Source organism: Pholis gunnellus, assembly GCF_910591455.1.
Source record: "Pholis gunnellus genome assembly, chromosome: 4".
Classification (NCBI taxonomy): Eukaryota; Metazoa; Chordata; class Actinopteri; order Perciformes; family Pholidae; genus Pholis; species Pholis gunnellus.
In genome coordinates this window covers 25,108,171-25,121,231 of record NC_136530.1, presented here as the reverse complement: position 1 = coordinate 25,121,231, position 13,061 = coordinate 25,108,171, and the positions used below count along the sequence as shown (strand labels likewise).

Here is a 13,061-nt window from a genome sequence, read left to right as displayed (position 1 = left end):
CCTTCACACAGCGCTACTCACAGACTGACAACCACGCTGTTTACCGGAGCGCACACAAACACACACTGGTACACACTTAAACATCCCCCTGAACAAGTGGACACACTTTGACAGGTTATGTTTCGACAGCCTGATCAGGCGCACTTTGTTTTGTTAAAGGGAAATGTAACATTAACCCAGGGCTGTAGTGAGATACAGCTTCTGTCTGCTCCAATGGAAAAAAGACTGATAAAGATTATACCAATCTGGATTTGGACTAACAAGGTTAGTAAGACGATTGTAAAAGAACAATTTAGGAACAAAAACCCTTCGATGTGACAACTGCTACGACCCACGTCTACCCACCAAGCAATTAGAATACAACCTGAAATGACACATAAATCCCCTGCCTTACACGCAGGGCTGCTGTGGTTGAAGTCAGTGAGAGCTAGTGTGTGACGATGAGTGTGAAACAGTAGCGTTATAGCTGTGAACGTAGCACTGCAGTCGTCTAGGCGTCTGTGGATTACAGTGAAGGGGGTTAGCCTTGAAGTTAGCGACATGTCTGGCTGGGCTGACCAGCTCATCTGTCTTTTAACTGGTACCGTAAATCAGTCAAAATTATTATTGTAGTTAAACGGTTAATTATTAACATCCCTACTGGTAACTCTTCTACTAAAAACAAAGTCAAACTCACTTTGGAAAAGCAGCGTTTCATATTATCCACACACATACAGATGGCAACCAAAACCTAGTTGGATCCATCTTATACAGTGTGACATAGAGACAGAGCGCAATAAGCCCCACCCACACAGAAAGGGAAGCCAGTGTATTGTGTAAAGGAGCCTCCCTGTCTGAGAGAAACGCTTCAAAGCCGCTGTGTGGTGGACGCACTACACAGGGTAATGGACGCAGAGCCACGCCATGAGACAGACTGTTGCAAACACAACTGTTGTATCCAGCTGCTGTTGAGAAACTTTGAATGCATGGAGCATACTAAATAACCACGGAGGACAAGTAGGTTATCCCATGGTAGTAATTTGTCTCCGGATCACCATTTGAATTCATAGGAGCAGTGAATCCAGACTACAGCTAACCTCCTCCTGGAAGAGCAAGCACATCAGTTAGAGACATCTTCTCTGAACCACTTACAAGAAGAAGATAGCTCATATTAAAAAAACACAGGACGTCTCCTTTAAAAACTGCGATATTATGTTGGTATCTGTAAACGGCTGCGCCCGGTCTTCCTGCAAGTCAAGTCAGGCAAAATGGGTCCAAGCAGTCTGAGGGGGATTCAACCGGGCAGGTCAAGAGACGGCTACTTGGTGTGAGAGGATCCATCGTGGGAGTTCTCCCTGGTGCTGACTGGCATTCACAGGGCACATTTCCTCCATGGCGGAGCGCCGGGACCAGCTCTAAGTCAGCTTTAAATTCTTCCATGGCCAAATAATAGATGTAAACCAGAGGTCAGATTTCCATCACCATAATACTGTGCTGGTGTCCTGCCTGCTATGAGATTGTTTAATCTCCTTAATCATCAAGATCATGAGCAAACGGGAGGCGATCATTTCCTCTTGTTCCGCACACAGACGCGTCGTCTAAGCTGAGTGGAGTCGTGTAGTGAGCTGATAATCTCTAACGAGCTGCTCTGCTGGTCAGGGAACAGAGAACGGTCTGTGATACAAACACACAGCCAGCAGCTGTTAACAAAAAACACTAGCCACTCATTTCAATGCACATGCTACACTTTAATACTATGGGCTGCAAAGGCTCTTCAGGCTGTCAAATATAGGAACCCGGACTTCTTTATTACCATGCCTTATCTACACAGACAGGCAGGCAGGCAGGCAGGTGTGTGTGTGTGTGTGTCAGATTTGAGAAAGGTGTGTGTGCACTTCTCCCTTAAATAAAAACTCTCAGACACACTTCTTGACAATATTATTGAATAAAAAAATTAAGCTGTCTCTTTTTTTCGCAAAACAAGTCTCCGGAGTATAGAAATTTAAGTGGAGTGTCAATTAACCGAGCCACTCAGAGGAGTTAGCTTCTGCATGTAGCAGCTCTATAAACACCAGAACACAACACTAGAACAATGCAATCCATGTCATCTTGAGAAACTAGCAAGAATACGCTAGATTTAAAAACAATATTCAACTGAAAACCACAGCCCAGTGTTGCCAACTCTTTTCCAATAAAAGTAGCGAGCAGAACTAGCTCTAGAGTTGCAAAATATAGGGAGAAAGTTGCCCGGTGGTCAACACTGACAGCCCATTCCTTCACGTAAAACACCAAAATGGCTTCTGTTAGTACTCACAGCTACCATCCCTTCCTTTACCAAGAATCTATGTCTGTGTGCCTTACAGTCATGAGCTATATTGTTTATACCAATGGTTTATGGTGCAGTCATAATGGTTACATTGAAAACAATAAAAGGTTTCAATTGAAATTTGAATTTGTGTTTAGTGAGATCACAGTGACTTTATCCTTTGACCTTGAGTCCAGGTGGACATGTGTGCCAAATATGAAGAAATTCCCTCTTGGTGTTTCTGAGATATTGCTTTAGTTGTGAGTGGAAAACTACTTTTATCACCATCACCAGTATCGCTCGGCAACAACATGGATTTTGCAATACTGTCTTTATTGTGATAAAAACACACGTTTCAGTTGTCACTAGGCTACTTATTCTGAATCAATCATATTACATTTACATTACGGGGCAGAATAGCCCTTCCAAAACATATGGAGGTAAATACCTCATTTTCATTCTTATTTGGAGCCAATAAACTGATCTGGTTTTTGTATGCTTTGTATAAATGGAAGCTTGCATTGTCAATAGAGTGAAAAAATAAATGTATGAGCTCATATCAGATTATTTATGTCGCTATATCTGATTGCATGTCAGAAATTATTGCTAGACCTTGTGAAGGCAAGATACACGGCTATGAACTGCAGAAATCATGAACATGCAATTCCATTTCTATGATGTTTGTGGAAAACATCTTACTGGGCATCCACGAGGGATTTCCACATTACGTGCTGCTTCAGATGCATCGCCCACCTGAGACAACGCTGAAGAGTTGACTAACGAAAAACGGGCAGAAAGTTCTCATCTGTGGACAGTTTCAACCCACAAGCATAAGGACAGTTTCCGTGTCCTACTTCACCAACAGAGAACAGCGGTGATGTTGACGAGCTCAGATGGTGGAGGCTAGCGGACCTTCAGGATTAATAGAGGAAGGATGTACCTGCAGTGCTTTGACCAGCGCTCCATTTCTGCCTGCTGCTCCCACAAGAACAACCCTCGTCTCCACTTTTGGCAGCGTATCTGAGAGAGATGAAGAGCAACAGATAGACAGAGTGAACAAGGTGGGAAAGGGCGGACACACACACACACACACACACACACACACACACACACACACACACACACACACACACACACACACACACACACACACACACACACACACACACACACACACACACACACACACACAGCTCAAGGAGTAGGTCGTCTCAGGGAGGTGATGCAAGTTTTTCCACATTTTGACTGACAGCCAGACTAAACGTCACTGATTAAGAGGGGAGAGAGAAAGGGTGCATAGACATTAGGTAGGAGGAGGATTAATATATGAGTAAAGTACAAAGCCAACGTATGTTAAGCAAAACCACAAATCCAGTTTCACTGAGAACAAAGGATGCACTGATCCGACTTCATCAGTCCTGATACCATGGCTTACAGTATCGCCTATACCGAGCACCTCCACGCCTCACCTGGTTAGTGAAGAAATGATAAGAGTAGTAGTATTTCACCGCTGGCCAAAGCTTCCCACTTCTTCTACAGGAAGATCCTGGTTTTTACAAGCTGTTGGTATCATCTATGATGAAACTGAAGGTATATGGGTCGAGATATTTAGAGGAAGGAGGGGGAAGCGAAGACAAAATGGTAGCAGACTGACCTTCCTCGTCATTACAGGCCATGCCCAGAAATACATGGTCCTTGGTGGTTTCTGCGATCCTCGAATCATAGACTGAAGTATCCACCAACAGACTCCGAGCTGTCCCTAACGTCAGTATGCTGCTGTCAGCCATGCCGGGGACTTATGGAGGCACCAAAGTGTCCAAACTATCAGACGTTACAGGGAATGAACAGAGAGACAGAGGAGAGAGAGAGAGAGAGAGGAGAGCAAAAGGGAAGACAAGGAGAAGAAGGGGACAACTGTCAGAATGAAGGCATGAGACACAAGTGGGCTTGACTTCAAACACAAATACTGTCTGAGAGACAATTCAACTGCAGAGAAAGCAACATGTGTGGACTGAGATGACTCTGGTCAAACTAGACGAGGAGGATCAAAAGTGTCCACTGAAAAATAAAGGTTGTTAACGTAACAGCTTAATGACAAGTCAGTGCAGTAAAGTTGTGTAAGTAACAGTTACAGTGACCTAAATCTCAATGCTGCAAAAACTTGTATTTATGGTTATGGCTAAAACAGAAGACAAAAAGTATCGTGATAAAAACGTGAAACAAGCAGAGACCGGACACGTTGTCTTTAACAAACAAGTTAGTCGGTTTATGGAGACCAGAAACAGTTGGTAACCTTTCTCTCCTTCTCGTGTTTCTTAAGACATGCCTTGTATAACAAAGTGGGCTAAATGTCTTGAATTATGAGGCCAGCAGTGATTATTAACTTACAGGATACGTTATTTTAACGTTGGCTGCCTTCACCACGGCACCAGAGGTTAGCTTAACGATAACGTGTTGTGCTTCTGCTAACACAATACAAACTAGCTCAAAGTAAACCACACTTACCCACTGTTTCGGTGGCTGATACTCAGATAAAGGAATAACAGAAAGGTTGCGAGCAGCGCTACACTAAGGCCGACCTAAGTTAGTTCAATTCAGTAAGCTCTCTAGCTAACTTAGCTAGCTACCGAGCTAGTAAGTCAACAATACAATAAAGAATGTATGTGAATTCTTCTTCGGTCCAAAATACTCAGGAAAGCTGTAACATCTCTCCGTTAAGTCTCAAGTCTGGAGTCGACGCATATTGCCTTTTATACGTGAAAATAGTCCAAATTGTCGAAATGTTGCGGCTTGAGTTTGTTGACAGCTAACTACTTCATAGTTGCCCCAAGTCGGTGTCCGTCCACTGTTACAGCTCATTTCAAAAAGCAAGGCAAACAACGGTGCTGCGCGGTGATTGGGCAAGAGTGACGGAAAGCCAGCGGCTTCCGTTTGGCGAGGCCGCTGATTGGTCTGTTCATTCAAATCACGACGCGCAATGCGTTTGCTGCCCAGGCTGGAGACCTTCAAGTACTGTCGGAAATATTGCATTCATCTCCTAGAAGAAACTACAACGTGGGTATTAATTAATTGATATATTGAAACTTAGTTTTACATAAACTGTTTCAATCAGCATTCAACAGTACGGCCATGTTAATACAAATATACAGCATAACTATACAACTATTTAAAAATAATGTACTGCTTTTTGCTTTTCATTCTGTGTAATGCAACTACTATTGGATTTCAATATATATAGATTAGTAGAAGTCTAGCATATTAGCAAATTAATGAAAATAAACGGATACTGCTGTAAACAAAAAAGTGTCTATCTGTGCTATTTGTGCCACAAAACAATAAAAGCAGAATTTAACATAAGTAGTTCGCTGTAGGGGTCTATTTTTCGATAACAAAAACACCTGATCTGAATATCATTGGCAAGTGGCATTTAGGTTATTTTAAGGGCCTATTTCTGCCTTCAGACGACAGTTGGAATCACTGATTTCCAAATAAAGCTTTCAACTGTAGACCCAGATCAGTTCTTCCTGCATTTGTTCACATTTCTTAGTAAAAACAGGGCTGAGCGTGACCCTGAAAAATCAATTAAAAAAATTCAAATAATAATGTATTCTCTGGCCATTGCATTGATTCCCTTTTTACATGTGCTACTGTCAATATCAAAAGTATTCATATAGGGTTTTGATATTTCACAAGCGCATAATAATGCACGTGTGGTACTTTATGCTTTTCTCTCCTAAAATAAGATGTCATGAAGGCCTATGATTATTGAAACGCATCCTTCAAAAATGTACAGAATCACTAGACTATAATCTTTGTGTTATACCTGCAAAAATCATTTTGTTGCTGTTCCTGAATCAACACACTTTGTTGTATTTATGCAGGTGACTGTAGGCCTAACCCTTCTCATAATTGGGTAAATCTATCAAAAATAAAACATGCGTGAGATGCTTGGATTTTACCTCACAGACTAAGGCGGGTGGGAAGAGCACATTTTCCACAGGGGTGTTTGTATGAAAGAGTAGAGTATGATTGCTCAGAGGCCCAGAGCTCTGTGAACTGGCTTTTGTTTCCTCAGCGCAGTGAAATAAAAGGTAGCTCACGCAAACAGACTGCAGCACCTCTGCTTTAGATCATAAGCTCATACACAAACACATGCCAACAAAACCGTTTGTATCGTTGTATTATTGCACCACTAATGCACAATTCAACTTTTTCTTTCTGGAATATTATTTGTTTAAATACAAAGGTAGAGGTGGTCATTTATTTTTTAATATTCATTGAAAATCAGCAAACAACAAATCAAATACTTCGACAAAATATAAAAATAAAGACAAAAATCTGGTATCTGTGGCATTCACAGGACTGTAATACACTCGTCCAATCAGACGGGCTACCTGTCTACCTGTGCGCATTCTGCCTGTGCACTTACTGCGCGCCAGTGGAGTCCTCCACGAGCTGCTAACTTAACAGCTGTGAGTACTGCCAATAACCATGTTGGTTGTTTAGGTTCATCATGATGATTTTGGGGGTTGGCTTTGGAGGGAGTCCTGAAGGGACGGTCTGTCAGTGTTGCTGACTTGGCAACTTCCTCACTAGATTTATGCCTTTTAATGCTGCTAGCTACTTTCATTGGAGAAGAGTTGGCAACACTGGGGTGGGTTTTTCTGTTGGATAATTAAAAAAATGGTCTTTACAATCTGTACACATGTGACATCCTCTGTCCCAGGACCCTCACATCAGAACAGGGAAAACTCCCCCAAAACCCCTTTAATGGGTAGAAAAGAGGAAGAGACCTCAGAGAGCAACAGAGGAGGATCCTCCATCAGGATGGACAGAAGTGTGATAGATGTCATGTGTACAGAACGAACAACATAACAGAGTTACAACACATTCAATGCATATGACAGAAATGATTCATGCAATGAGAGTAGTAAGCAGAATAATGATGGAAAAATGACCACTACTAATAATAACAGGAGCAAGTATATAACATGAACCAATGCCACATACCACAGCATTTATAGCCTAAGCTATTTGAAATGCCTGTCCCTAGAATTAACATTTTCATACTGACACCTCTACTCGGTAGAGAATTTCTTCCATATTCTTTTATTTAACATCTGCAATACACCTTTGAGCCACAGGCTTTAAGCCTGAATGTTGGTATTCTTCTGATAATTGCAGCCTAACTGATCAGAGGAAATGAAAAGAGTGAGGTAGTCTGTTAACTCCACCTGAATGCATTTATTCAATCTTATTTATTAAGTATTTAACGTGTGTATATTTTTTCAATAGCACATGCATAAAACTAAGATGTGATTAATCAAACATATATATTTTCTTAATGGCTGGTTTATCTATCCAAGACAAAATAACGTGATGCGGAAATTCCTGATCCAATACCAGGCCTCTTTTTTCCCCAAATTTAATATCTGGATACCTCACTGCGTGGAAGTCATTGGAACCATTTTTATATAAGGTAACATAAGGTGAGGGGTTACTGTAGTGCTAAATACGGTAAAGATAAAACAACATCAACAACATCAAAACAATCAAAATGTAAAACAGACACAGGACTTTTGTCAAGTAGACAGCTGTTCGAGTCCCAAGTGAGTAAACATTGACAGTTTATCACATCAGTATTTAGTTACGTGAGTCAGTCAAGTTAACGTCAACCAATACAATTAAATTGCATTTTTGTTGTCCAAAGTAGGACCCCATCAATGGTAAATGGTAAATTGACTGCATTTATTTAGCAACCACTCACAACAACAACACAAGCCAGCATTCACCCATTCTCACGGTGCCAGAGGCTGCCATACAAGGTGCCACATTCTCACTCATAAACCAATGGCAGCCATCAAGAGCAATTTGGGGTTCAGTATCTTGCCCAAGGACAAACCAACATGTAGGCTGCTTGGGCCAGGGATTGAACCCCTGACCTTCTGATTGGTGGGTGACCGCTGCTGAGCCACAGGAGCCCCTTACACATGGTATTAACATGCAGTCAGTCTGAGATGTTCTGGCTCACGTTGTGACTGGATCTCTGGTATAAGTCTCCACAGGGACCATTTTCTTAAGAAAAGACATCTAACTCCCCCTCTTCCTGCTGTCAAAAATGAAGGGACAGTTACAGCGGGCATGACGAGGACAGGGTTGCTGTGCCAGCACTCCTGCAAACAAGTTTCTCCATTGAACCTTGCAGCCCCTCAAGAATTGTCATCCGGGGCTTCCTTAAACCTGGCACAGATCTCAGCCCCAACTACCTTGTGTGCATACTGATATGCGATCACAACACAGACGAGATCAAGATAAGAATCTCATTGATACCAGGTGTAATGAGGTCTTATTTCCGAAGCAGCAACACGTTAGCATACTTTTTCAGGGTAACATGTTGTGCCCCAACTTTAGGAATAATGAGCGTCTGATGTTTTTAAATACATTCCCTTCCCCATAATGTAATCTGCTACAAAGCCACACATGTCTCTACTCAATGAGCAGCTGGCCGGAATGACAACATTTAATATCGAATAATGCTGTAACAAATGTCAAAAACGGTATCATAGGGAGACCTGCTATATTATGCTCACATGCGCAGTACAGGACTCAATGGGTTAAATGTACTTAACACCATAATAGGAAATATCAGCCACAGCTACGCTTCTACTGTAAATGAATTACGTCATGTAAAAGGGAGGGCCTGGATAGGAAGCCTGCAAAAGAGAGGGGGGGGGGGCTCCTGATCCCACTGCAGAGAGAGCTATAAAGGGGGCACACACGCTTTGCTTCAGAGCGCTTCCTCCGGCCAAGGCAAGGCGCCTGCTGCATTATATCTTTCAGGTACTCCCTCTTGAGAAACCCTGAGCTAGATATCTTTCACACAAACCAGTTGCTCGGGTGAATTCCATACAAACTGGTTGGCTGTGAGCAAATAGTATTATACTATAAAAGCCAACTTCAATGTGGAAATAGTGTTATATTGTAGAGAAGCAAATAGACTAGTACCAACTTGAATGTGGAAATAGAATTATGTAATAGCTTTCCTATAAAAGGAAATAAAATGAAATTGCAGAACACTTTTAAAACATATAAGCTTTAGCTCACTTTATGTAGAGACCCTTCACACAGAGTTTTCCTATAAAAGGAAATATACGCTTTAGCATGTAAACTTGTACTAACTTGATTTTGGAAAATAAAGACACTTGCTTTACCATAGTATTGCAAAGAACTTAGAACTAGAGTTTCCTCTTTTTCTTTCCTTCTCCCCCTTCGTCGTGCCAGGAGGGGCGCCTTCCGGCAGAGGTGGGTGTGAATTCTTATTTAGACTCATGATTGGTCAAACCTTATAAAACGTCTCTAAAGAAACCAAACAGAAGGTCGTTCACAGTGGGGAAAATCCACCCACAGGTTCTGCCTAAGTGTCCTGATAGTTAAGACGTCTGCCTAAATCCCACAAAGTGAACCTACAGAACCGGATTTGTGTAGTTCAGCGTGAGTTGTTCTAAAAACTAAAAATCCTCCTTGTAATCGTTACCCGACATTGGTAAACTGATAGGCTGTTTACAGTAAGGAACCTCGGGGGTGGGAGGCGATAGTTGCTATTGTGGGAGAGTACCTCTGGTGTCGAAATAGGGGCAAAGGGTTTGCTAAAACCGGCCTAGCCTCCCCGGAAGCCTGAGACACTGAGGGAAAATAACCAATAGTATATCGTTGAAGAGAGAAAACGCAACACATTACACACAAAAGCACGTACACATAATGATGCAATCAGACAGACACAAAGTAAAAAGACAGACACAGAAACAGCGGTCCTTTGGGTAGCAGCATGCGGTCCGGAGCACAGTGGAGACATTCATTTCCAGCCATTCCTTTTTGCTTTTCTTCTTCTACGCTGACTTCTGTGAAAGCCTTAGCATGCTTGTCACATTCCGGTGGCTGTCGGACTGCTCCTTCAGTCATCTTACTGACACACGCACACACAATCTCTGTCTGTCTTTCTGTATTCAGCCCTCAGGAGGTTCGCTGTGTGGAACAAAGCTTTGTCAAGACCTTATCTTTCTTCCCTCCAGCTTTGTCCTCTGTACACTTCCCTAAACCGTTAGATTTCTAACTCAGGCCTCTGCTCTTTGACACTCAGTCACCAAAAACACACACAAAGGTAAAGGGAGACGACCAATTCTTGAGATGTAAGCAGGTTGGTTTTGCTCACAGCCAATTCAAGCATTCATCGATTTAATGCAATGTGTGATTGGCCCGCTACCGCAGCAGCTATACAGCTAGGATTGCCTGCCTCCACACCGCTCTGAACATGGAGATGTCTGAGCAGGTGACTAGCAGCTAGCAGTGCTAACAGCGCGAACAGCACTAGCAACGGTGTTGACAGAGCTAAAAGATTTAACCTGGAGGGCACAGAACTGTGCTGCTACCATGAGTCGGGGAACGCCGTCATACGCGGTAACTGCTGCAGGAGCGCTGTTAGCTAGCCAGTGGGACACACAAAGCTTCCATTCACATGATAGGTATAGAATGACGTAATCTATTGGTATGGGTATCACTTTAAGTTCTTGTCTCTTGACTTTTACAGAGGGGTGATAGAAAGCATCCTGACTGTTATGGGATGTTTAAGGCACAGGACAGGAGGGCTCTACAGCGGGGGATTAAAACCAGAACATCACTGGCACCATCTACTGAGCATCATGTAGGTGAGAAGAGGAGCCGGAGACGAGCTAAAGGGATAATAAAAGACAAAACCCACCCAGCATCAACTGGTTCACCTGCTGCCGTCTGGAAAGAGAAACAGAAGAACCAGCTGCTGAACCAGCAGACTTCAGAACAGCTTCATTCCTCTGGCTGTGAGACTCCTTAACTTCCTTCACACATAATATAGTTTTAGTTTTTTGGTGTTTTTGTTGTGTAGCAAAATGGGACTGCAGTCTGCATTTCATTGTGCAACCCTTTTGTACAATGACAGTAAAATAACCTTGTAACGTGTAACCCTGTAAGGTGGTATTGGTACTGGCATCGTGATCTCCTAAACAATACCCAGCTCTAAGGTTACAAATCGTCTCCATTCTCAGGATCATACCGAGGTATGGATTTACTGACATTTACAAATGTTTCAATCAATACCTTTAATAATATTAGAGAACTAACGAGGGCTCAATAATCTACAGTTCTTATTAAACTCTGACCTCTGGTGAAAAGTCTCTCAGGATATTTGCCTCAGAGAGATAAATAAAAGATTATTCCTCGTGTTTGTGATATGCTCAGAAACTCTGTCTTCACCCTCCGAGGTCAGTGCCGATTCTTCACACATTATTGTGACATTTGTCTCCGTGTCTGAAAGCCTCTGACTACATATTCATCATGTTACTCTCTCAACCTCTCTCTCTGCTCGTGGGCCACACTGACTAAACAACAATCTGTGCTTCTCTAGAAATACGACAGAAACACTACATTGTGGTTCAGAATTTAGAGTTGCTCAAAAAATACATTGTCAACAGTACATATGTCATTTTGTCACAGACATGTCATATTAGATTTGCTTACATTGGAAAAAGTGACAAACAACCTTTTTGTGAAAATGTCCTGAAAGGTTAACTGAATGCAGCGTGTGTTTGCAGCAGGTGATGGGCCTCTGAGAGGAGAAGACTGAGTCTTTAGTCAAATCATTTCACCTGCCTCCTAAAGATCAACGTGTTTCAAGTCTGCATTGACATTTTCAATATTCATATAACCCCATCATCTTTTCTAACCCAAAGAATAAGGCTGATGGTATTTCATATTCGCCTTGTCAACAAATCCCATGACAAGTAAAAAAGAAATGGTCAATACTCTCTGATTTCCCTCAGCCCCGAGCCCATTTATTCTACAACTATAAACACTGGTTATATATACTGTATATTGTTCATAAAAAAACACCAGGACACTGTAAGTTGTAGGGAACGCTACTCAAACACGAGGAAATGATACATTTGTAGGGACTATTTTCAGCAGTGGATTAAGTAATTAAGTAATTAAATGAATTCAGTATTTGTGGCAGCAGGACGGTGTATGTGGGATTCAATGTATGGTTCATGGTGATGAAGGAACATGACACACAGTCAAATTATTTTTGTAAAAATGAATGTGAGAGCAATAAGATGTATGAGGATACACAGACATCAGGTTGTTCTCAGTTGTGGATGGACTTGGTTGTCAGGAGGAGAACCTTGCCTTTAACACAAGGAAATTGACCATGTGCCTTTTAGCACAAAGAAAGTGCTCCGACCCCGTTGTTTTGTCTACATTGGAAGTGGGAATGTCATATTGTGTAGATTGACATCTGCTGCTGGTAATAACCTTACACCTACATTTGACCATATATAGAAAATTAGAGACTTTCTTCCACGGCAATCTGACAAATATGGATCTCTATTTACGTAGCAGCGCTAATCAGTTAAGATCAGTTCTCCATTATGTTACTGTTAGAACACGTATGGTGACTGGTCACAACGTGTTGGTATTTAATGTTTCATTATGTGTTCATAGCAATATGATATCAGCTGTATGAGTGGCCACTCAAGACGTGTGTTAGTACAATATTTCTTCAACCTATTACAACCCGGCTAAAGGGAGACAAGACAAGTGTAAAGGTAATAAATACACATTTATTTAATACAAAAACTAAACTAAACCAACAAAACAAAGGAGCAGCCAAAGAAGAGGCAGCCCAATCCATGTTCAGGTGGTGGCTCGTTACAGCTGCCGCCACACCAGGCGCAGGTGTGGCTCATTA

The 13,061-nt window shown here is 42.0% G+C and overlaps 1 protein-coding gene across 1 annotated transcript in view; it reads right to left on the bottom strand.

The window, feature by feature from the left end:
* ect2 (epithelial cell transforming 2) overlaps positions 1-4,904 on the bottom strand; it is a 51,196-nt gene extending 46,292 nt beyond the window's left edge. The window contains exons 1-3 of the mRNA XM_079158054.1: positions 4,790-4,904; positions 3,939-4,105; positions 3,225-3,304 (exon numbers count right to left, since the gene is read on the bottom strand). Coding sequence (XP_079014180.1) covers positions 3,225-3,304; positions 3,939-4,071 — 213 coding nt within the window. The 5' untranslated portion in view covers positions 4,072-4,105; positions 4,790-4,904. The remainder of the gene's footprint in view (positions 1-3,224; positions 3,305-3,938; positions 4,106-4,789) is intronic.
* Between the last annotated feature and the right edge of the window lie 8,157 nt (positions 4,905-13,061).